General features: G+C 39.2%; 2 protein-coding genes across 2 annotated transcripts in view; one reads left to right on the forward strand and one right to left on the reverse strand.

The window, feature by feature from the left end:
- Positions 1 to 19,259, reverse strand: part of FSIP1 (fibrous sheath interacting protein 1) — a 28,323-nt gene extending 9,064 nt beyond the window's left edge. Inside the window, exons 1-12 of the mRNA XM_053474957.1 lie at positions 19,179 to 19,259; positions 17,410 to 17,554; positions 16,553 to 16,754; positions 16,112 to 16,269; positions 15,224 to 15,305; positions 13,452 to 13,550; positions 11,154 to 11,311; positions 10,542 to 10,623; positions 5,238 to 5,336; positions 4,208 to 4,329; positions 2,729 to 2,833; positions 1,540 to 1,671 (exon numbers count right to left, since the gene is read on the reverse strand). Coding sequence (XP_053330932.1) covers positions 1,540 to 1,671; positions 2,729 to 2,833; positions 4,208 to 4,329; positions 5,238 to 5,336; positions 10,542 to 10,623; positions 11,154 to 11,311; positions 13,452 to 13,550; positions 15,224 to 15,305; positions 16,112 to 16,269; positions 16,553 to 16,754; positions 17,410 to 17,532 — 1,362 coding nt within the window. The 5' untranslated portion in view covers positions 17,533 to 17,554; positions 19,179 to 19,259. The remainder of the gene's footprint in view (positions 1 to 1,539; positions 1,672 to 2,728; positions 2,834 to 4,207; positions 4,330 to 5,237; positions 5,337 to 10,541; positions 10,624 to 11,153; positions 11,312 to 13,451; positions 13,551 to 15,223; positions 15,306 to 16,111; positions 16,270 to 16,552; positions 16,755 to 17,409; positions 17,555 to 19,178) is intronic.
- Positions 19,260 to 20,899: 1,640 nt separating this feature from the next.
- Positions 20,900 to 25,937, forward strand: EMC7 (ER membrane protein complex subunit 7). The gene is made up of 5 exons (XM_053474960.1): positions 20,900 to 21,165; positions 21,663 to 21,782; positions 22,613 to 22,751; positions 24,350 to 24,430; positions 25,045 to 25,937. Exons 1-5 carry the CDS (start codon positions 20,930 to 20,932, stop codon positions 25,192 to 25,194), a joined length of 726 nt encoding a protein of 241 aa, XP_053330935.1. The 5' UTR covers positions 20,900 to 20,929; the 3' UTR covers positions 25,195 to 25,937.
- The last annotated feature ends 363 nt before the right edge of the window (positions 25,938 to 26,300 follow it).

Below are 26,300 nucleotides of genomic sequence, written 5' to 3' on the forward strand. Positions count from 1 at the left end.
TAGTTGTTTGGCTCCTTCATAACGATAATATTTATCACCCAAATGACCCCGATCAAAAGTTTACATACCCTACAATATTAGACCTTGTTACAGACACACAAGGTGACACACACAGGCTAATATGGCAATGATAGTTTGTAGCTCGGGAGAAATACAGGCTGCTCTGAAAAAAGAGTGTGGTTATAGCAAGGAGTACAATATGACGATACATGAACAAAAATTAAGCCTTTACTGCGCCTATGCCACACAAAAAAAGCCTGGTTACAATATACCCAACAACACCTTGACAAGCCTCACACCTCTGGCACACTGTAATTTGAAGTGACAAGACCATCACAACCATAAGCGCTACGTTTGAAGAGGGATCAACAAGGCCTTTAGCGAAAAGAATACCATCCCCACGGTGATGGTTCACTGAGGTTTGGGGATGTGTTGAGCTCTAAAGGCACAGGGAATTTGTGAAAATTGATGGTGAGTTGAATTCAGCATGTTATCAGAAAATGGGTATTCTTACGCACGAAAGCTGCACATCGGACTCTCTTGGACTTAGGAGCACGACAATGACCCTAAGTACAAGGCCAAGATGACCGCCCAGTGGTTACAGCAGAAAAAGTGACCATCACAGTCTCCTGACCTTAATATCATCAAGCCACTCTGAGGAGACCTCAAACGTGCGGTTCATGCAAGACGACCAAAGACTTTGCATGACCTGGAGGCATTTTGCCATGACGAATGGGCAGCTATACAACCTGCAAGAATTTGGAGCCTCATAGACAACTTTTACAAAAGACTGCATGCTGTCATTGATGCTAAAGGAGGCAACACACAGTATTAAGAACTAAGGGTATACTTTTGAGCAGGGGTCATTTCATTTTTTTTTCTTTGTTGCCATGTTTTGTTTTACGATTGTGCCATTCTGAATTGAATATCCCATAAGAAATGAAAAAATGTGTTTTGCCTGCTCACTCATGTTTTCTATAAAAATGGTACACGTATTACCAATTCTCCAAGGGTATGCAAACATTTGATCACAACTGTGTGTTTACTGCTTCCAATTGTTAGGCAAGTAGTAAAGACCATCACAACCCACTTTACAGTAAAAGAAAGGTTGGAATGCAGCACTCAGCAGTGAAATGGTGCACGAGCCAGGGTACCACCAAGTCCCTCAATAAATCCAAAATAAAGAAGCAGAGGCTCAGCACTCAAATGATAAGGTGAGTTTATTTCACACAGGCAACGTTTCGACGCACAGGTCTTATCATTTGAGTGCTGAGCCTCTGCTTCTTTATTTTGGAGCCCACTTACAGTATGAATTGTGAAATGGTCTCTACAATTTTCACTATTTCTTTATATTTTAGTCACAAATTCATATTTATACCTGATATAAATTTTTAGAACATAATTTAAATAATAATAAAGTGTTTTCAACCTAATATAACTTTTGCTCAATTTCTATTTCATTACTATATAAGCAATATACATTATTTGCTACTTTTTGTACGTTGCATTTTTTAAAAAAACAGGCATATGGATACATACGCAGATATTGGTGACAAAGGACATGTCCATGGTGTGGATATTCTGCAGTTCAGCTTCTATTTCTGCAAGACGATCAAGTTGTGCTGAGTTTGGAGCGTAGCCTTCTCCTGGTATGCACAAGGTCATGTTTCCCTAAAAAGATATCATTATTACACAGTGGCATTGTAAATAAATCAGCGGGCTAGAAAATGATCACACAGAATATTGCCCATCACAGGCCATATACTAGTATTGGTGACACCAGGACCAGTTGATTTTGACGGAATGTTTTTTGCTTTTGTTGTTCGATAAAACTAAATAAATTATTAGTATAAATTATAATATCGATATCCCCTGCAGCGCTGCATGCAGACAACCTCCGTTGCTGCCAGCCACTTACGCCGGGGCTTCTATGACAGAGCACCGGTGTGACATGACCCTCCACCCCAGGGACCCAAAATCCACAATTAACATGGAAGCAATAATTCCAAACATCTCCCTGGGGTTGGTAAAAAAACTGCTGAGAGTAACCACCCTGTTATCCCATGCTTTCTGTCACAATACATACATACACACATATATGTGTATGTGTGTGTGTTTTCTAGGTAACATGTAAGCTGTTAATAAGATTCGCACCTTAATATAAGTATAGCAAAACTATGAAAATTTACCTAGCCTCCCAGGAGGGAAATCGGCCAGACCCATAAAATGCAAAGGTTTATATAAAAATATTGTAGGTGCAATCTTTCATTTTAAGTAAATAGATTCACAAACTAATTCATGCCTTCCTTATTTAAGGTTAGTGTCACTATTTGCCTCACCTCTGTTTCTAACTGAATTAGTGTCATAAATCTCAGTCTCTGTAAAATTTAACTTTGTATCTTCCCTCCATCCATTGTGCCCAAACAGCTTAACAGTGCCATCTTTGTGTCCACACAGCTTCACAGTGCCAACCTTATCCAAGGGTTAGGCTCTGGTTAGGGTCAGCTTTTTGTACATTTTATTGTCTATAATGTACATAAGAAAGTTTTTATTTAAGTTATACTAACCCATTGAATTGCTTAGTAGATGCTGTTTTCTTTTGTTTTCAATGTAGTTTTATTTTAGAGGTCTCAATTTTGAATTTAGTCAGGGAGATGAATAGCAAATCATGCAGGAATTGGGAAAGTGACATATGCACTCTAGTATTGTAAGTAATACATTAACTTACTATAATGTCTTCATCATTGCAGTCATTGTCAGAGTCTGTGGTAAGTTGTTGCAACCTCAAATTTTCCTCTTCAGTTAAAAAAGTGGACCCTGCGTCCTTCGCTAACTGTAAAATAAGCCATTTAGTAAAAATGGGTGTGGGAGTGAAAGGGTTAATAAAAAGCAGCCCTCTGGTTACCTAAGTAACTCATTATAAGGCACAGAGCTCTTGCTGCCACCATCAAATTATATTTAGGACATTTAACATACTTACCAATTCCTTTGGACTATACCTAATACTGATATAAAAAAAAACATTTAGCAAAAAAACTAACTATAACCATTCAAATTAGACAGAAAATGGTAATGTGGTATCCCTAATAAAGGTTCAAAGAAAACAGAAAAATGATAACATGGTTTCCCCAAAGATGAATGAATACAATTTAGAGCATAAAAGCAAAGCACATTATATTTAATGTTTAATCTCAGTACAAATAGTCAGTAATAAAGAAGACAAACAGAAAGAAAGAGAGTAAGACACAGAAAGACATAGAATCACTGCTGTAACTAATGGAAGTTTGTGGAAATTTCTGAATGTTAAGGTCCTTGTCAAAAAGACATTCCGCTTTCTCCCACATTCAGTTTTTGTAGAAAATGTATTTGTTTGTCTACATGCGCTCGACGCTCATTGTCTGGAGATAAACACCTGCAATTCAATTACAGTTTCCATGTACATGCCCTGAGTAAACATTGTTCTGCAGAACATGAAAAGCCCGGTTTCCCTTCAATAATGTTGTCTTTTTTTGGTGTATCATGACAGGCATGCTGTGTCGTTGGTGGTGGTTTAGTGCCTTGTAGATCTTTTCCCAAGAGGAGATATGTTTTCCTCCAAGGATTCCAAGGAAGAGTTTACAACAGTATTCCATGATTTTACCAAACCTAGCACTAAATTATAATACTTAGCATAGCATAATTATGGTACCTCATATGTAAGTAATTTCATATTCATGAGATCCCTTATTTCATTATCAATATAGGTACCAAATATTGCCTGTCTGTCTGGGAACTAACACATTATTATTATTATTAACATGTTTGTTTCCCTGTGGCTTGTGACCCCAGTGCAGTTGTTATGGCCCCAGAACAGGATTTCTGGTATTTTTCAATTCTATCCTGCTTGCATGCACATCTTTGGCAACAGGTTTGGTCAGGGTTCCAGAGAACTTTGTATGAGGACCTGTCATTTGTAAGATGTGTATCAATGTGGACAGGCAAGATCCATGACAGTAGGTAATATGAGTGGCTGAGAAACAAAAACCTAACTAGATGTGTAGACAGATATTTCTGGTCACCAACCCAAGTTTCACGATTCAGCTACTGAAATAGCAATAGTTCAAAAATTAAAACACCTTTAAGGTCCATCTTAGTGCCACCAACCCTTTTCTGTGTGTGCCACTGTATTCATCTAATTACATATAATGGAATGAAGATTGTAACATACTTCAATGTTCCTTTGAATAAAATCAACCCCTTTCTTCTGGTTTGTGTTTTTCTTTTGTTTTGCTGTCAGGCTTGTTCTTTCACTGTTTAGTATGCCAGCTGTTTCTGAGGTAGAAACATCACCTGATGGAAAAGGCACGTATAGAGCATTATGAAAAAACATTGATCGTATGTTTTACATTAACTAAAATATTTAAATATTTAAAGATTTTAACACGTTATCCAAGGTTTTTAACCTTGCACACATTATCCTCGTGTTTCCAGGCCATTCTGACTTTGACCAGCCCACGTGAAGAGGCCTGGTGGGGATGTTACGTTATTAAGTGATCAACTTTAAAGAAGGCCTTCCAGTACGGTAAGGACGTCAGGTGGGAGGGAGTGGTGTGTGATAGGTGTGGTGGGAGTGAATTGTGATCTGTGATAGAGGTGATGAGAGTAAGGTGTGGTATGTGTGATGGAAGTGTGTTGTTTTAATGAGTGTTTGTTATGGTTAGTGTGTGTCCCAGCGTGTATATTAGTTACTGAGGGGGCACTCAGCATTACTTGCTCCTAGTATAGAAGGTACCAACCCTTCCCTGAGAGTACGCAGCATTTCTAATGTCCATCTTTCTAAAAGCTGACATTAATACAAATATTACAACAATTTATAGATCCAATACAGCTACGGTAAATGTCAGAATTTAAACTTTCATAATAAGGTCTGACAACCATATTTTTTGCTCACACTAGGTCTTTTCACGACCAGTAAATAGTCTGCATATTTTAGGTCATAGGTTCCATCATTGTTTTTCCTTAAACAAATTAGAAACAAGAACTCTAAACTCTCGGACCATATATATAATATAATATTTAATACATGTAATTGAACTATGCTTGTAGAGGTTAAAATGGGCCAAAGATGGGCCAAATGGCTATTATCTGCCATCATGTTCTAAATTTCTATGTTGCGTGTCTTCTCCATTTAAGAAACTAAAAAAATGGATTATTATTATTATTTTGAAACACAGACTTGTATGAGTGCACAAAGGTACCTTGTATAGTTTCTCTGTAATTCTGGTCAAAGTCTTCAACGGGAAGTTGAGTACAGAATACTGATACGAACATTTTGTCTGTTTTGAGGTTGAATGCATCTATTGAACAAGAAAAGAAGAACATGGTATTGGAATGTGACATTCAGTCCTTTTATAATAACAGGTGCAATTTAATAGTTTTTTTTTTAAAAAAATAATCTACAGTAATATCACTTGTATCATATTAGAAAAAAGTATTTCCCAGAATGTTTCGGACACCCTCTTCTTAACTGGCATTTACTGTATTGGCTCGAATATAGGCCGCACTTTTTCCCCCCACTTTAAGTCTTTAAAGTGGGGGTGCGGCCTATATTCGGGGTCTAGCGACTGACGCCCGGGACATGCAGTCCCGGGCGCCGGGCAGGCAGCGGGGTTAGGATACAGATCCCCCGCAGCGGTGCAGGGGACCTGCATCCTACTCCCCGATACGCTCAGACAGCCTCCCCTGCCAGCACTTCCCACGGGGGCGGGGGTGCCGACACGGGAGGTTGTCTAAGCGCATCGTGCGGACCGTCCGCACGATGCGTTTTACCTCTGCTCCCCCCCCGGAGCAGACTCCCGGGTGTCTTGCGGGGCTGGCGGAGGATATCTACGCAATACGCGTATACAACTTCCGGTGCCGGCACCGGAAGTTGTATTGCGTAGATGTCCCCCGCCAGCCCCGCAAGGAACCCGGGAGTCTGCTCCGGTAAGTCGGGGGGGGCAGAGGAGGACAGTGGCAGCATATCTCGGGGGGGGGAGGACAGTGGTAGGATATCTCGGGGAGGGAGGACAGTGGTAGCATATCTTGGGGAGGGAGGACAGTGGCAGCATATCTCGGGAGGGGAGAGGACAGAGTGGTAGCATATCTCGGGGAGGGAGGACAGTGGTAGCATATCTCGGGGGGGCAGAGTGGCAGCATGTTTTTTGGGTGCTTTTTTAAAGAAAAAAACTTTTTCTTTAAAAAAGCACCAAACTTTTAGGGTGCGGCCTATATACGGGGGCGGCCTATATCCGAGCCAATACGGTATATATATAGTAAGTTATAAAGTAAAGGACTCCTTTACACTATTTATAACACACATAACTGTTTCCAAACTAGACGTCTTTCAAATTTGGTATGCTGGGACAGTATTCTTACAGCGCTGCAGGGGAACTGGCGGACATTAAACGGCGAGTATCTCTCCACTTTGCTTTCTGTGGGGCTGGGGGTGCCAGGGCTCCTCGATGAGCACCGGCAAGTGTGCCTGGCCCAGCACCAACGGGTGAGTATGTTGGGATATAGAATAAGTATAGGGGAAAAGCTGGCGTCTTAAGGTGACTGTAGAAAACTCTAGAAGTCTCAATTGAAACCTAACTAGGGGAGCTGCACCTTAAGCAAAAAACAAAGTAGAAGATATAGAAGGAAGAATTTCTAGAGATATTCTGATAATCAGTTAGGAATTCAGATTCAGCTTTCCAATTTCCAAGGGTAGTTTGGGAAAAATCGTTGTAAGTTGTGGCTATCTCCACTGGGGATCATTACAAAAATGGTGCCAGGTAAATACAGGCTAATACATCATCTATTTTATCCCAAAAGGGAAATCGGTGAATGATGATATTGGCCGGAAGCCCGTAGGGATGATGGATTTTCCAAGAATCTGGCATTCTTAGAGCTGTTCCCAATCGTAGTGGCGGTGGTATTGTGGGGTGATTGTATTTGGTACCAGAGAGTAATGTTCCACTGCGACAATCTGGCAGGAGTTCAGGCTATCAATAGCCTGACTGCATCCTCCCCTCCTCGCTTGGTTTTACAGTGCCTGCGTCTCAATGTGACGGCGTATAACACGCACTTTTTTAACTAAAATATGAAGCTGAAACCCTACACGCGTGTTATACGCCGATAAATCCTAGAGCTGCACAATCTTCCCCTGCACAGCTCTCTCGCACACCATCTCTGATGCCGGGAGCCGGGTGATGATGTCACTCCGGCCCCGGCATCAGCACAAAAAGTTAAACGCTGGAAGATAAAGAGGACCCATACCAGATCTCCCAAGAGGTAGGTAGTCTGGATGGGCCTCTCAAATACTGGAAATATATAAAATGTATGTGTGTGTGTGTCTCTAAGTGTGTGTGTCTTAGTGTGTGTCTGAGTATTATTTACATGTTACATGGGAACATCTGCTCAGAGTATAGGCTAAATCCTCTCAAGTCCAAATGGGAGATTCCACAGAAGGTTGGGGAGAATAGTAGGGCTGAGATCCTGTTAGACTTCCAGATCCAGATGGACAAGCAGGTACAGGCCACTTAACCTGACATTGTGGTAGTAGACCAGGATCAGAGGACAGTGGTGGTGATAGATGTATCGGTGCCAAGTGACAGCAACATCCGAAAGAATGAGTATGAGATTAGTAGTGATTAGGGAGCAAGAAAACCGAGGTCTGGAGTGACAGACCTCGCGCTCACACAACAGGATGGAAGACAGAGACGTGGATAAAACTGTGCTGTAAGGGCAAGTGTGACCTAGTATGTTTGTGTGTATGGTCAGGAGTTTGTAAGGGATGTTGTATGTGTATATGTTTGTGTAAGGGCAGTGTATGTACATGTATGTATATGAGCAGTGTATATGTGTGTGTGTATATGGTCATCCACTATGTGACATCATGTCCTTGCCCACCAGACTCAAAGCAGCTAACCCTCCCTTGCTCTTCCGTACATGTACACACATATGCATACTTCTGTTTCTGTCCATGAATCCTCACCTCACAGACTTGTGTGTCCCTGGAGTGGAGCATTTGGAGAGCAGGGAGGGCCTATGCTCCATTCCCCCTCCCAGTCAAAAGTTCATGCAAAATGTTGAAGAATGATGCCTGCAGAACCCAGTCTGGGGTTCTTATGGAGACTGCATCAGGTACTGGACATTTAAACTGCCTGAAGCTTTACAATCAGGGAAACTGATTTTATGATTTTGTGTTGGGCATTTTCAAGTGCACCTGTAAATAAAACAAAGTTTCCTGCAAGATCTGTGTTCCTGAGGATCACTCCCCTTGAGACAGCATTTGATATGCCATAATGCACCATTTATGAACCTTAACTGAAATGGTTTTGTCACAATATACTGTATATACAAAATGTAAACATAGCTAGTTAGCTAAATGGTGTTCTGCTTACTGCTTAATCATTTGTAATAGTCAACGTATAGAGTTATTATAAGTTACTCAACTTATAGAGGTATTTTTGAAAACTAGCAACCGGCTGCGGTCAAAATGATTTTAAGTCAACTTGAGTTGCGTTGGAGGGTGAACCGAAATTGGCAGGAAATTTGTAAATATTATTCAGCTGCAGAATTCACTCGACCTTCAGGACTAAAATGGGATTTCTTGCCAGGTATTTCCTATTTTCTTGATGTAACACGGCATGAGATATAAATTTGCTTTTAATGATGGTAGTTAAATGCGTGAACAGTCTGAAAGTATGTAGCAGGTATTTCAAATATGAAGCAATCAAGTTTAAGGTCTAAACTTGTTTTAGTTAAAATGTACAAATTCAAAATATGGTAACAATTCTATCGGTATGACAACATTTTGCAGTGAGAACTAAAGTTATCAACACACATTTAAGACACAATATTTAAAATATGGGATATTCATGCATAAAATAGAAGAAGAGGGTGGTGAGTAAGTGAAACAAAAAAGCTTCCAGCAGAACAGGAAGGGAATTTAAATATACACATGATACATAAGGCTACACAGAAGACAAAACCAAAGACCAAAAAAGATTTGAGGTTTTAACAGCAGGAAAGAATGGGAACGATTAAAAGGTCCTTATGCTTCTTATCTTGTATAACATTTTCCTCTCTGTTAAAAATGACTCCTAACACAGAAACCTGACTGTGAAGGAATTAAAGTCAAGGCTGCCATCTACTGGATACCAATTTCTCTAAAACTAATCATTTTGCACAAAACTTTTTACATCAAGGGCAGTTACACAATGAAGTTTGAGTAACATGAAAAATACTCAATTTAAATGAAACGAAGCAGTATAAAGAAATTGGGAATACAAAAAAGATACTACTGAAATTCCATAACAAAAAAGAGTATTAAAATTAAAAGTGGGTTTTTAAATCTGAACTAACTATACAGTCAATCATAAAAATGAGCTACTAGAACGGATAGTGATCTTTTTATATTAACGCCTGTGACGTATCCAGGCCTAGAGCAGGTCTAAGGTGCAGCAGTCCCTCCTGCTAAAAAAAACTGGGGGCAGATCAAGCACCCGCAGCCCGTTGTGGGCTGGTTACAGGGGAAATATTTGATCTCCCAACCAGTCAAATTACAGTACAGGGGCTATGTAGGCTGAGCACAGCCTTTTTAATCACTTTTTAAATTATCAGGGGCGTAACTAGAAATCACAGGGCACTGGTGCGAAAAATGTCCCTGAGCCCCCCCCCCAACTACACAACTTGTCTGTGCCTTCTTTGCCCCTTGCCCCCCCCCTTCCAACATACACTCTAGCACACCTATGTAAACACACTTACACAAGTTACACACGCTTACTCATACTCTCTAACACACGCTCCATTTCACCCATTACACATCCATGCTCACACACAAGCACACATACATGCACACACACACGCTCACACACACACACAATTACACATACATGCTCACACACACAATTACACATACATGCTCACACACACAGTTACACATACATGCTCACACACACAATTACACATATACATACATCCCGCCTGCCCCGCTTTCCTCTCACCTCACCAGCCGCTTTATCTCCGGCTGCTTGCACACCACTCGCAACATCCTCTGTTTCACTGCGGCACCACGTGACCCCAATACGCTCCTGTCTCCTGTTCCGGTTCAAAATAGTTTAGGAAGGGCCCACACTGCTGTAGTTCGGAAGGGCTTTTCTAAACTATATTGAACAGGTACGACGAGACAGGAACAAGTGGTCGCACCGGACCCCCTAGAGGCACAGGCCTCGCTACGACCCATGTAGTTACGTGAGTGTATTTTAACCTATATAAAGTTTCTTAATGCATGTGGTATGTAAGACTGCTTCATCTCCATCATCATTATTTTTTCTAAGCAATCTAAATAGTGCCAGAGTAATTTATATGTAAATGAGGTTCATCTGCCAGGCTCCCCGATCCTGCTCAATACTACTGATAATGCCACACATAGTGGCAATGCAGTGACACTAAATAACATTAATGTATTTACACAGTACATACAGAATAGCTTTTATTACTGCGACGTTTGAAAACCAAGCTTATGTTTCGTTTACCTTGTGCTTCATCAGGCTCTGGTGTTAATGCCAGAAATTTATTTGTGTTCAAACTCTCTTCATGGCTTTGTGCAGGTATTTGCTAAAGAAAAAAAACAAAAACAAAGAGTGATCAAAAATAATATGTACGAATTTGTTAGCAGTATAATTCATCAATCAACACTTTCTTTATTTGAAAAGATTAGTAAATATGTAACCAAACAAGTGAAATATTGAAAGTTGATACTCAGGGCCATACTGGGAATAAAAACTGACCGATGCTCTTACATGTTATTTAATGTATGAATGTACCATTCATGTCACCCCTGTTCCTTATAGCCATTTATAATTCTATACATTCCACTGTGAATCTGCAGGTGGTCACACTTAATATGATGCTGTAAATTTGATACAGTTGGGAGGCTGCTGGTTCTACTGGAGTGCAATAAGGTCAGATTGAGAGAGAATTTGAATTTGATGCATTTTTTTTTGCATTTGCAGGGAAATCTCCCTAGAGATGTGAGGGAGATAAGTCTACTGGTTATAAGTACATTTTACTGTCATTCTCACACATCTGTCTATTTATATTGGCCACAGAATTGCATTTTTGGGAATTCTTTGGAAGACAGCAACCTTAAGCTCTTCCCGTAACTGCTTTCGAATTGCTAGACTCTGAGCAATAACTTCCTTCTCTTTGGCCGATGCCTTTTGTAGTATTTCATCCAGAGTCTTCATCTTCTTTGTGGCTTTCTCCAACATGGGGTCTGTCTTTTCTTCTGCAGATTCAGGCACTGAAGTAAAGCATGTTAAAATATAGTCACATGGTGAATAGGTGAGAAGAATCATCTTTTAAACTCAAGCACTTGAATTAATGAAAGGTTTAACAATGAAATAAACACCGTAGTCTGAAACACTGAACCTGTCTATATGGTTTGTGTATGATATCTTCATCATCTTGATCATCCTAAATATCTTGCATACATTTTGCCTAATCACAGTATGAAGTGACCTATGGTACACTTGTAAAGCACCCATACAATTAAATGAATATTAATATTTATTATTATTATTATTATTGTTGTAATATTCAAAAAGACGTACTGCATGTCCATGCATCTTCGTTCCAAATATTTTATTATAACTATATATTTATTCTTAATAAATTAGACAATTTTAGTCAAAGTAATACACTAAATTCTACACACTTAAAGAAGAGCCTTATCCCTAAAATATAGTTTATAATGCATGTTGAAGCCTGTTTTGCATGGACGACATATATTGTTTAGTTACCAGAGTTATAAAATGAGACTTCTGTCTCATTTTCCTCCTTCCCTGGTTGCCTCAACCAAAACCAGAAAGCATTAGTATGTAAAGCTGCACATGCTCACGAGCATTTCAATTGAAATCAATGAAGCGGCAGCCTTTGCTAGCAAAATATCAGATAAATTGATATGTATGACCATGTTAAATGCATGACAACTGTGTGAATTCTTTGAATTTTATGGTTTTACATCAGGACATAATACAACCTCAGATGAACAACAACACATGACATATTACACTGTGTCATGATTTATTCATTAAAAAAAACACAAAATGGAGAAGCCATGTGTGAAAAACTAAGTACATCCTTACTGCTTCCATAGTAATTAAGATGCTAAGTAGCAGACGGGAGCTGCTAAACAAATGTCCTTCATTAATTGATCATCAACAAGTGTGACCACCTCTATAAAAGCTGAAGTTTTAGCAGATCAGCAATGTTCTTAGAGAAGCAATTGTTGCTGCCCATCAATCTGGAAAGTGTTATAAGGCCATTTCCAAACAATTCCAGGTCCATCATTCTACAGTGAGAAATATTATTCAAAAGTGGAAAATGTTCAAGACAGTTGCCAATCTTCCCAGGAGTGGACTTCCCAGCAGATTAACCCCAGGTCAGACCGTGCAATGCTCTGAGAATACAAGAGTTACTTCTCACACTGTGCAGGCCTCAGTTAGTATATTAAGAGTTAAAGTTCATGACAGTACAACTAGAAGAGGGCTGAACAGGTATGGTTTATTTAGAAGGGTTGCCAGTAGAAAGCCTTTTCTCTCTAAAAAGAAAAACATGGCAGCATGGCTTAGATTTACAAAGTTGCATCTGAACCAACCACAAGACTTCTGGAACAATGTCTTTTGGACAGACGAGACCAGAGTGGAGACCATAATGCGCAGCGCCACATTTGGCAGAAAACAAACACAGCATATCAGCACAAACACCTCATACCAACTGGCAAGCATGGTGGTGGAGGGGTGATGATTGGGCTTGTTTTGCAGTCACTGGACCCGGCACCTTGCAGTCATAAAGTTGACCATGAACTGTATACTAGTATACAGTATTCTAGAGTCAAATGTGAGGCCAGCTGTCCAACAGCTAAAGCCGGGTCGAAATTGGGTCATGCAACATCCCAAGCACACCTGCAAATCTACAACAGAATGGCTGCAAAAGAAAAGAATCAAGGTGTTGCAATGGCCCAGTCAAAGACCAGATCACAACCTGACTGAAATGCTGCGGTGAGACCTTAAGAGAGCTGTGCATAAGCAAATGCCGGCACACCTTAATGAACTGGAGCAACATTGTAAAGAAGAGTGGGCCAAAATTAAACTATGTGGGAGACTGATAAAGCAAAACAGAAAAAAAGATATTGCTGCTAAAGGTAGCTCTACAGGCTATTGAATCATAAGGTATACTTAGCTTCTCCATTTTGGCTTTATTTTTGGTCACAGTGTAAAATGTCATGTGTTGTTGTTCATCTGAGGTTCTATTCACCTATTTTTTAGACTACACAATCTTTGAATTTTGTGGTTTTACATATCAGGACATAACAATCCTTTTCATTTGACTGTACATAATATAGTTACATTTATTTAAATACAAATATAAATGTAACTTACCTTTATGTTCATTTTTTGTTAGACCTTGACTCAGATCATTACATTCAAATAAAGAGTCATTGAAATGTTCTTCAAACCCATCACTACTGGAAAGTACATCTAAAATCAAAAGGTTTTATTTTTTTTTTTTTGCTTATTCTGTACAATACTTACAATATTAAGTCATTTAGCATCTCAAATGTAATCCAAATATAAAATACCAATGTGCCGATATTGCATACAAAAAACTAAACATTTTCTTCAAAAGTTGCCACTGTTAAATATGTTTTACATGTGGAAGTGGTCAATAAATACAATTTGATTGAGAGTGAATGCAAAGACTAGGCTTAAAGACATGAAAAAAACTCATTGGAATCCTCTCACTGGTACAACAGTTTGTCATCTTATTGTGTGAGAGGACCACCAAAATAAAATAAGGGCATGTATACGCACACATGCAGTGAAGCCTCATAGTGGCACAGTGTCCTCTAAGGGGCAGGGGGAAGGTAAGAGGATAGGGAGGTAGAGACCTTACGGTAGGCTATAGATGTGGGCTATCCACATTCGTTTGTCCATAATTTCAAAAGAAAGTGAATCCAAGTACTTACTGAAAAAAAAATACTTTCAATAAACAGGCATCAAAGCAAGCTGCTGGGTTTTTTTTAAGGATGGGATTCATTCAAATTCTTTCTTGCCTTCAATTTTTTTTCTTATGCTGCATTGGTTCACCTATGGTGCCAGGAAGAGAATTTCCAATATGGGAGCATTTTTGAATGCTCACTGGACAAGCCTTGTGGAAATCATACTCCTCTGCCACTTCTGGTTTCCCCCTGCAGCAGTTACTCTACTGCACACATAGGGACTAATCAGATTTAGTATCAACCAGGGCCCTCTCCCCGCAACTCCACCAGTCCTAAATGGTGGAAATGGATTATCCCAGCACCAGTGGTCAGAACAGATCATTGGGTTCTGCTGCTGCAGGTTACCCAGTTGCCAGGTTAGGCAATGAGCTGGGATCTCCCTGTGACTTTTCTGCAACCTCTGCGGACCCTCACAGAGGCAGCCAGCTAAACTGTCAACTCTGAGATTACACCAGACATACAGATGCAGTGGTTGGTAATGGTTCCTGCTCCCAGCCTAGTCAGTTTTCAGTCAAAGTCTACCAGTTATAATAACACAGCCTAAAACATCTGACAACCTAGGTGAGGGTTGTAACACAGCTTTACCTCAAATTACTCATGGTTAGTGGTTTCATCTCAGTGATGTTGATCTGGATTTATTGAGTTCAGAGTTAAAGGATGATCAACAAGAACAATAGAGGTGTGGCTGTGTTAATGTGCTTGTGGAGATAGGACCTTGTCCTATTTTCCCCCACGGGGCAGTGCCTACCTGTTGGGGGACTGCATTAGCCGTAGGGCTAAGCACTACATTAGGCTTTTTATTGTCATTGTGATTTGTTTTGCCCCAATCTATTGGTAAGAAGAATTTTTTTTAAAAAAAAAACACCCTTGACCAAGTACGGGTGAGCACAATTAATTTTTGTGTATATGAAACCTTCAGTATCACTCTCTACTGGATCTGGTCATGCCCCTTCCCGCAGAAGACTGGCGCTCAGTACACTGTGATTCATCACTGCATTGCACAAAAGTTGAAACTTGGACATGCTTTTTTTTTTTTTTTTTTTTTTTTTTTTTTTTACATCAGACCACTTTCATAATTTTCATAATCATATATTTACACATTTAACGCAGGCATTTCTTTTTTATGGAGACATTTATTTCCCCAAAACTTACCCTCCACTTCATGCACTTGTGAGTGCAATCCCAGAAACCTATTTGTGTTTAAACTTTCCTCATGGCTATGTGCAGGCATACCCTAAAGCAAAAGCAAAAAATAGTCAAGGATAACATTAGGTATGAATTATACTAGTATGACCGTACTAACAGCACAACAAATCCAAGCCATATACCACTTTGAAAAAATCTAATTTAATTAATGATTGAATACTTTCCTTATTTTTTACAGTGACCATGAGAGAACCTAAAATACAGATCTAAGGATCAGTTGATGTTCTTCAATATGTCAATGAATGAAACATATGGTGAAGAAAAAAGCTGAGCATATCAGAAATGGCATTAAATGTATTATGCAATTCCCCAATATTCACTTCACCAAAAAAACAAAGTTGATAGTGTACTTAATACACGTTATTTTTAAATAAATATTAAAATGGCACCTTACATCTTTCACATAATATTCCAAGTATGAACATAAAAAATATTATTAAAAAAAAAAAACAGAATAAGCAAGGAGGGTGAAACGAGTAGTGTGAGCGGAGAGGAGTGTGGCAGACATCTTTTTATTGTATGAGGAATTCAACCTCGAATAATTGGAGCAACTTTCAATATTTAAATGTAAGATCTACGCTATATATTTTTTTTTAAATAAATGTGCTTTTTCTGTATGCCAATTCCAAAGAGAAACACGTGGCTGGTCTTTCGGCAATTTAAGCAGTTTATTTTAAGAATATTTGGGTAATTAGCTTTGTTAGTAACTAAATAGCTAGGTTTATAAGGTTTATAAAAAAGTTGATAGAACACCACATAGTAAACTTCTGTTGATTTTTTTATGGGTCACAGCTAATTATTGCATTTTTGAAATGTTTTTGAAATGTTAGCAACCTTAAGTTCTTCTAGCATCTGCTTCCACATCTCTTGACCTTGAGCATTAACTTCTTTCTCCATGGTCAACGCGGTTTCTAATAAGTCATCCGGTGTACTCATCTTTTTCACGGCACTGTCCAGCTTGTGGTGTGCTTTCTCTTCTGTAGATTCAGGCACTGAAGTGAAATGTTAAAATATATTTACACAGTGAATACTACAGGAAAAATGAACAACTGATAATCCAACGCTGGTATTGAACAAAAGAGCCTGCTACAATCTGACGTTTCCCTTGTATTTACGATTTGAAAAGTATGTGCTGTAAACCATATATTTGAAGGAAAACTTCAGTTGTAAGAAAGTGATCTTGTCTAAAAAAAAAAAAAAAAATCCAGTCCAAATAAAACGTAAACAAACATGAAACAATATTTTAAAAGTTATCAACTCCGAAGTAAATTTTACATGTTGCGTCCGTGGGCGAGCAAGGTAATCGTAAATTTTCTTTTGATCCTGCGCTATTTGTCTTGCATTCTGAAATGTGTCCAGTGCTGGAAACTCCTCTCAGCTGTGTCTTTCCTCCATGACTGTTTACTGGTTCAGTTTTTGCAGGAGACCAGAGTCGATCAACTGAAGATTTTCGCTTCAACCGATGTTCTGAATTCATCTGCGTAAATAAAAACCATGTCACAATAGTTGATTTAATCATGCATTAAAAATGCTACATTCATCTTGTATAATTAGAGGTGGAATACAATAAAACATATCCTAATTAACATAATTGGATAATCCAATAATTTGCTAGGCGCGTGGATAACCTCCGCTTCTGCCTAGCATTTACGCTGGGGCTTTTATGATGGAGCGCTGGAAGGTCATGTCGCTCTGGCGCTCAGTCATAGAAGCCCCAGAGGAAGTGCTGGCAGAAGGGGAGGTTGTCTGCGCGAGGTCCAGGTCCTCTGCAGCATGGCGGAGATCTGGATCTTAGTCTTATAGTCAGACCTCTATTTGAGGTCCAATTATAGGTCCAAGACGAGGGGTATTTTTCAGATTATTTGCTCTGGAAAAAAAAGCTTGTCTTATATTCGAGCAAACACCGGAAAAGTTTACTTTAGTGCAGAAAATGTATTGTTGTGGAGTGGTTTGGAGAAGCTGTAGTCACTACTGTAGTGTATTAGAGGTACCGCACAAGCAATTTGTAATACATCAATTTACAATTTACACACATTTTATGCTATAAACTCCAGGTCCAAGGACTAAGGAAATGCAGCCAATTGTAAAATGACATTTGCTCATGTATATTTTAGTTGGTATTTCAGACTTACTGGCTCTGGGGTTAACACTTCCAAGGATCTTACAGCTGAATCAGGTCTTACTTTATTACGTGAACTTGAAGTAAGAATTCCAGAACTAGAAACAGTTTCCAGGTCTCCTTTTATAATATCCATCTCAGGAAGCCAACTTTATCATCTAAAGATAAATGATCAGACACTTGTTAGGTTCCACTTTTCCTTTTTTTCAATAACACACATATAACAGTTTATCAGTTGCTTTATAATATACTTCAAATACTAAGGTGAAATAACGCATTCGCAAAACAACAGTAAAATAATTTTCTTGTCTAAACCCTTCCTGAATTATCTACTTCAATCCCAACCATCTAATGCTGCTCCAACAAAGGTAATCACATTTATGTAACATGCTTAACATAGTTTAGGGTGACCACATGTCCCAGAATGAGAAGTCTGAGTGAAGGAGGTCTCAGCCAATCAGGAGAGAGTCCCTCCTTCACACCTAGCTCAGTGTAAGCTGCAGCCAGCACCAGGTATGTGTGTTTGACTGTATGTATGTTACTGTGTTTGTCTGTGTGACTGTGTCACTGTGTTTGCGTGATTGTTTTGTCTGTTTGTCACTGTGTTTGTCACTGTGTTTGTGTGACTGTGTGTCACTGTGTTGTCTGTTTTTCACTATGTTTGTGTGACTGTGTGTCACTGTGTTGTCTGTCACTGTGTGTGACTGTGTGTCATTGTGTTGTCTGTGTGACTGTGTTGTCTGTCACTGTGTTTGTCTGTGTGACTGTGTGTCACTTTGTTGTCTGTTTGTCACTGTGTTGGTCTGTGTGACTGTGTGTGAAATATCTGGTAACGGAGGAGTTAATTATCTGAAATTGCTCATGTCTGGATACAGAGCGGTTAATTGTATGAAACTACTCATGTCTGGAAATATAGGGGTTAATTATCTGAAACTTCTCATGTGTGGTAATGATTGTATGTATAATATAATATATGAAAAATTAACAAGGTTCCCAAGGCTTCCTAATAATTAATATAGAATTTATGTGTATGTGACCGTGTGTATATGTGAATCAGTGTGTATGTTAGATATATATATATATTATATAAAATGTATTTATGTGTAAGCGACGATGTCTATATGTGAATCAGTGTGTATGTGAGATATATAAAATATAAAGTGTATATGTAATGGTATGTATATGTGAATCAGTATGTATGTGAGATATACATATATAATATAACATTTATTTTATGTGTATGTGATGGTGTGTATGTGTGAATCAGTGTGTGTGCGTATATATATATATATATATATATATATATTTACATACATACACCGGTGAGAGTAATCTCATCCACTTCATAGTGTGGCAATGGTTAAATGCAAGAAGGAAAATATAGATAATATATCATGTGTAACACTTCTCTTAAAAAGCCAGTAGTATATCGTGCATGCCTGCCCATAAAATATTGATAGTGTTTATTGAACACCTTGTGGGCTGCAGATGTCTAGGCTACACATCTGGTGCTGAACATCTGATGCACTAGGTGGTCTTCAAAACATCCCTGGGGTTACCATGGCAATAAGTGATCACAAATGCATATTTATGGGCATGTTTTTCGCAACAATTCCGATACTGCCTTAGATGCATAAAATAACGTCACCCCCAACATCTCACACAAGAAATCATACCAGATAATGTTCCCACCGGCGTCCACAATTCATGCTTTTCCGTTTCCTGTATTATCTCCCAATATTTTCCTAATTTATAACTCCATCTCTCTATGCCCCATCTTACCTGCTTCCATTCGCGTTTTCCAGGTCTTGTTTACAGCCAGCAGTTGCTATGTTACCAGTATCTGCGATGCGCGATCGCCGCCTACTGATTGTACAGTATACAACACAACATATCCCGGAATGCACCAAACCGGAAAAGGAAATCACATGCAGCGCATGCCCGCCAGGCACAGATTCCCGAGGAATAGCAGATACCTTGTACTGAGACCAACGTAGACTAATTGTTGTTGCTGCAACTAAAATCATAGAAAGGCTAAGATGAAGCATTAGTACAGTCTTCTTATCCAGAAGTGAAAGTTATATTCACATTATGGACATAATAAAGACACTTTAGGATTGTTTTGTGCATATCTAAAGTTTCCTTGAATTCCTTTACCGTGTTTGCCTTAATCACTTACGCTAGAAGTCTATTCGCGTAGAAACGGCTTATTCAAAGAGCTATCCCTTATCTCAAAGTCCCTAAAACTGACTTGGTAAACCTGCGCTCCCTGTTTATTCACCTTAAGGATACCGCCCCAAAACAGCTGTGCACGCTAACATTGTGAGCATTGGATGCGGTACAGAATCATTAGGTCATTGACTTATTTAATAACCACAAATTAATTTACTTAAACTCCCTGACATAAAAATAAGTTCAAAACTGGAAGTAGCACAGCCATACTAGCCAAAGCTTCCATATGGAATGAAACCAGAAATGGTGGTAAGATTATACGAGGCAAGAACCCCGGTATTTTTAATTTTATTTTCTGGACTCCCTTCTACTGACAGGGGCCGCCAACGCAGGTGTTATAAGGGGAATGCCAGATGATGTATTCGACATTTTCTTCTAGTAGGTGTCAATGGAATCTGATTCAGTGATCAGATGGAAGAAAGCAAGAACCAACATTTTTCTCTCCCAGGAAATGGAGATTATATATATATATATATATATATATATATATATATATAATGTGTAGCCTAGACATCTGCAGCCCACAAGGTGTCTAATGACACTACACTATCAGTATTTTATGGGCAGGCATGCACGATATACTACTGGCTTTTTAAGAGAAGTGTTCCACATGATATATTATCTATATTTTCCTTCTTGCATTTAACCATTGCCGATAGAATCGAATAATCGAATGCTCTACATTTCTTGAATAAATTCAGCAATGTCTTATTTGTGTGGGTAAATCAAATTTGGAAAAGGGGAAGCATGGTTTAACAAACATGGCATTAATGACAAAAAAATATCAGGTCCTTAGGGTATGAAACCTCCTGGTCCTGAGGGGTTTAGCTTGTAGGATTGTTATTGGGACTGGCGATTCCTTAATTCCGGGCTCAGTGGCGGGATTAACGCTATCCAATTCCTTCACTTTCCCTCACGCATAAATAACAGATCCACATAGCTGGGAGAATACACAAATGTAGCAATAGTCATGCTGATTTATGGAATATCTGTTCCCGTTATATAAGTAGAACTGGATTTGTTTTATTTATTATTTTACTTAATATACTGCTTATTTCAATCTATAAACACATGTGGTGTGCAGAATCTCACTTAGTATAAAAATGAAACCGTTTTCTTTGGTACCGTTCGTGTCTCCTTAAATGAAGGACAGCTTAACGACAGATAACGTTTCAGCTGTAAACGACGTTACAGACGTCGTCATCTGGCGGAATGGGAGGGGCTGTAATAGATACCGGAAGCGGAAGTGCTAAACGCAAGTACTCGGAAGTGCTAAACGCAAGAACTTGGCCCTTTTTGCAATGGCAGTAATGCCGGTGTTAGTTGTACTGTGTTCTGCCTGGCGTAGCCAGATTTTACTCGGTCTTGTTACGTTAATTTCGCTTTGCGGTGCAGACACGGAGGTCCTAAGTATTGGGTCAGGTGGGGATAAATTTAAGGTTGAGGGTCGCGCCATTGTGCCGGGTATACGGCTGCAAGATTGGGTGAGTAGTGCCCGAGTCTTGGTGGATGGAGAAGAACACGTCGGCTTCTTAAGGTAAGAGATATAACATCTTTGTGGTTGGAAGCTGGTAGCTCATAATGAATGTGTAACGGTGGCACGTAAATGAACCCGCTCCTTCCCGAACAGTAAAGGTCCGTTTTCATTGTAAGAAAATACCGGTTAGGTGTTAATTATTTTCCTTTATTAAATACTTTGCTATTTACACAGCAGTCTGCTCTATTCATTTACTTATATATTACAGGAAAGCAACATTAAGCATATAGCGTTCAATTTCGCAATGCATTAATGGCCTTCCTCTATTTATTGCATGCCCATTTAAATAATTCGCAGCCTATGTGTGGAGGAGTGGAAATAGGTATTACATGTGTTTTTATATTTTATTATACATCTTGTTAATTCCTTTTCTTGTATTGTAAGTAAAATATAGTAATGTTACTTACTGGATTTGTGATTGGAATTGTTCCTTTTTAAATAATATCTTAAAATGCATATTTTAGGTCTTAGTAACCATATTTATTTTTTACTTTTAGGACAGATGGCAGTTTTGTGGTTCATGACGTACCATCTGGCTCCTATGTTGTAGAAGTTCTTTCTCCAGCTTACCGCTTTGAGCCAGTCAGAGTGGATATCACTTCCAAAGGCAAGATGAGGTACAGTCTTAAAACTCCTTTATGGCCTATAGTATTTAGCACTTACATACACACATATACATATGTCGATGAAGAAAAAGGTGCCAGTGCTCCAAAGTAAAGGACCACAGTGGACACTAGGTCCCCAATCATCATCTTCTGGGGCTATACTCCCATGGGGGAGATATCAAGCCCCTTCCTTCCTTCCCTCCCTCCCTGACCGAAACCAAAAGCGAGCACCCGCTGACGTCTTCAAGGTGGATGGCAGCCAAAAGGCACAGACACCCCCCCCCCAGAAAACAAGCAGCGTTTTGGGGGACCCAGCTCCACCATATGCGCAGAAAAGAAAATGAAACCCCTTAATAATGGGTATTGTAGGAATTGGATTACAAAAAAATAGTTCTTGAAGATGTATCCCCTATGTCATGGGGTTTTGGTACCGGCAAGGTTAAATCCCTCCCGGGCAACTGCCTGTTTTTCCCGCACCGCCCCCGCCAAGCTGTTGGGTTTTATTTTTTTGCCATTTGTAAATTTATGTTTGCTTTTTTGACATAAATTTGTGATGATACTTAAGTAATGCTCAGGTTCCAGAGTCCAAGATCACTCAAGCTTCTTAATAAAGAAAGTGTTCATGCGACAAAAAGGTGCACTTGAGTTCATGAATAGTTTAGCTTGGTCTGAAAAAATATGGGTCTCCATAGGTAGTGTAAGCTGTATTCATGTTTGTATCTCTATATCACATCGATAAATTATTGCTAAACCTGAATCTTAATGATCGCTTCAACAGATTAGTTTGAATATGTTCCTACTCTTCCAATTTTAATTCTGCAAATTGTTTTTCTTCTCTTAAGGGCAAGATATGTAAACCACATAAAAACCTCAGAAGTAGTCCGCCTGCCTTACCCACTTCAAATGAAATCTTCTGGGCCGCCGTCCTATTTCATTAAGAGAGAAACCTGGGGTTGGACTGACTTTCTGATGAACCCAATGGTTAGTGCTTAAACATCCGAAGTGAAATGTGAAATCCCTATTTATCTGTAATGAATGAAACAATTTACGTCACAGGAATACATCCCCTTAACAGTTGACATCTCCGGCATGCCATCGGTTTAAACGAGCTTAGAAAGCTATTAATGATCGCTTTCTTCAGTCAGTGTCCCGACAAAAAAAGGCATTCAGCAACACCCTAAAAAAGTTGGGGCCCTGTGTGATTGCTCTCCGGAGAGATCGCATTCGCCCTATTGAATATGGCGGTGCCCGCCTGCCGAAATGAGTTTAGTGAAGCAATCAATGATCACCTTTTAAAGCTCAGCCAATGTTGCTGGAATGCTTCGGCATCAAGATATTTAGAAACACACGAAAAATGGCAAGGGATCCTGTGTGATCGCATGCTGCCTCTCACAAGATGGCGGTGCCCAGTAAACGAGAAAGGGTGAGTGGTAGTGTGTGGGGTTTCAGTGACGAGTGAGAGGTAGTGTGGGGTGTATAAGGCACAGAGAAAGGGTGAGTGGTAGTGTGTGGGGTTTCAGTGACGAGTGAGAGGTAGTGTGGGGGGTATAAGGCACAGAGAAAGGGTGAGTGGTAGTGTGTGGGGTTTCAGTGACGAGTGAGAGGTAGTGTGGGGTGTATTAGGCACAGAGAAAGGGTGAGTGGTAGTGTGTGGGGTTTCAGTGACGAGTGACAGGTAGTGTGGAGGGTATAAGGCACAGAGAGGGTGTGTGGTGGTTGTATCAGTGACAAGGAAGTTCTAGCAGTTAATGTGGTGCGGGTTCTCTGAAGAAGTGAGTTTTGAGATGTTTCTTGAATGTTGGGAGGGAGGGTGAATGCTGAAGGTTCGATGGAAGTAAGTTCCAGAGATAGGGGGCGGCTCGAGTGATAAGTGAGGAGGAGAACCTTAGCTCATGGGAAGAACGTAAGGATTGAGTAGGAGAGTATTTGCTTGTGAGGTCAGAAATATATGGAGGAGCAGTGTTATGGAGGGCCTTATATGTTAGTACCAGGATTTTAAATTTAATTCTAAAGGAACACACCACCACACACTAATTGCCTGGATTTATCATTGGGGAAGATGATAACCCTGTGAAGATGACAAGTTAGAGACACTCCAGACAATAATGCAGTTTTAATGTATAGCTGAAATGTCTGTTGAAATGTACGTGGTGTAGGCTAACCCCAGCTTTACCTACACTACAAAATATGAACCCAAACATTTGATAACATTGAGAAACAATTTAGCACTTGCTCTATTTTAAATGTTAAAAATTTAGAAACTAAATGAGTATAAGTGGGGTTTTTTGTTTTACACTTTTTTTCCCCCCCAGTCAGGGCCCTTTACAATTTTGTTCTCTGTTTTCTACGGATGATCTGCCACTTTTCTCAAATCATTGGTAAAAGGTGAAAATACCTTTTTGGAAAATTTGGAGAATCTTACTGCAACATTAAGACACTTTATCATGCCCCCAGAAAATTACACATATGTAAGCATTCCCATAGTAATTTTTTTTACTGGGACCACCTTGGTTCACACTACTTTTGGCACTATATAAATAAAAAATGTCTTTTGATCATTGCATACTTTTTGTCTGCAGGTAATGATGATGGTCCTCCCTTTGCTGATCTTTGTGCTGCTTCCTAAGGTTGTGAACACAAGTGACCCTGAAATGAGAAGGGTAAGTAAAAAATCTTCTGTGGTATTGTTTCTATTACCATGTTTGCTAGATTAAAAAAACAACAATTATAAAATGACCCCCACCCAAAAGAAAAATTTGAATATTTAGAAAAAAAAGCCTGAATCTAAGACTACCCTATAGGAAAAGTTTTACTAGTAAATATTAATTCACAGGTAAACTATTTTTTCTTATTTAATAAAAACAATGATTGAAACATTTCTTGTTTTTTGTTTTTTTTACCTCTTATTTGGCAACCTGACCCCAGGCTTGCCACTCCACCTCCCAGAAATGCCTTATACCCCCTATATGCCACTCTGCCTCCCTGATATGCCACTCTTGCCCCCCCCCCACACACATTAACCTATGCATCCCCAGAATTGTCCCCTGTGCTTCAGACTCCCTGCTGTCTAGTGGGGCAGCCGGTGGACTTCTGCGCGATGTGCATAGACAACATCTGCTGCTACCGGGCACTTCTGTCGGGGCTTCTATGTCTGGCACACAGCATGGTGTCTTTTTTTTAATCTTTATTTTTTGCAAATTAAAACAATTAAGTAGCATAGAGGGTTTTATTTTTCCACATGTAATTTAGTTAACTATTTTGTTCTTCCTCTAAGGAAATGGAACAGTCTATGAACATGCTGAACTCAAACCCAGAGCTTCCTGATGTTTCCGAATTTATGACCAGACTTTTCACCTCAAAATCTTCAAGCAAATCCAGCAGTAGTGGGAAAACGGGGAAGAGTGGGATTGGCAAAAGACGATAGTGCTTGTTGCCCGACATCAACTCAGACTTAACCCATGAAATTCTGCCACAGCTAACTGCAGGAATTGAGCACAATGTCTGCAGCAGCATGGGATGTTCCTACATACCTTATTGCACTCGATATACTTTTAGTTAGGAAATTTCTTTTAGGTCCATATCTGGTTAGGCTTCAGGTTTAAGTATCTGCAATGTTTTGTGCATCAAAATTATTAAACTTGAATGCTCTATTGCCTTTGTGGAAAATAAATACTAAAATAAGCTAATTGTTCTTACTTGGATTTATGTACATGAAGTCTCTTGTAAAGTACCTAGTTGTGTATGCTGATTTGTTATCACTAATGCTTGATTTTTGCTTAGTGTCACATCGTGCGAAAGGCAGAATTCCGGGATTACACACATGGTGGTCTGAATAGTTGTAATAAAAATCTTGGGAAATGGGAAACATGAGGTTAGTGGGGATAGCTTGAAGTCTAAATGTAATTTAGTAAAACATTTGCAAGAATGTATCATATCTATGTGGCCTAGAATGCATAGACTTCCAACGTGCAATTATTTATGTCCCTTTATCTGAAAAATGGTAATTTGAAATTACGGTTTGTAGAGAGAATCTGCTACAACTCCATGCCTGCTGAAAAGTCCTTTATTGTATTAGTGAATTTGATTAATATTTGAAACTGAAATAATATTAGAGCTGTGTGTGTGAACAATGTTATAAGTTAATTAAAGAAAAAATTATGGAGAGACCTCATGCTTTTTGTCTGGATTTTACTTCTTCCTAAAACTTTCTAAAGATGTGTTATCACCTGAATGGGGGAAGACATTTACTATGTGTAGTGTGTCATTTGTAGTGTGTCTCATACTGCTACAACATGGCAGTGGCCAGTAATATATAAAATTAGTATAACATTACAAATGTGTATATATGCATTAGGGTGTTAAATGTCTGAGACAAATCATTTTTATCTGTTAAATCTTTATGTGAAAACAAAGTTTTCATCCAATGCAAGACCATGCCGACAGGGCAGGAACAAATAAAAAGTTTAACTTCCTTCTTCCTCCCCAGTTTTTGTTCCTGCCCTACTCCAGGTAGGGACCATAGTTTTCTCC

The sequence above is a fragment of the Spea bombifrons genome, chromosome 9, assembly GCF_027358695.1.
Source record: "Spea bombifrons isolate aSpeBom1 chromosome 9, aSpeBom1.2.pri, whole genome shotgun sequence".
In the NCBI taxonomy this organism is placed as follows: domain Eukaryota; kingdom Metazoa; phylum Chordata; class Amphibia; order Anura; family Pelobatidae; genus Spea; species Spea bombifrons.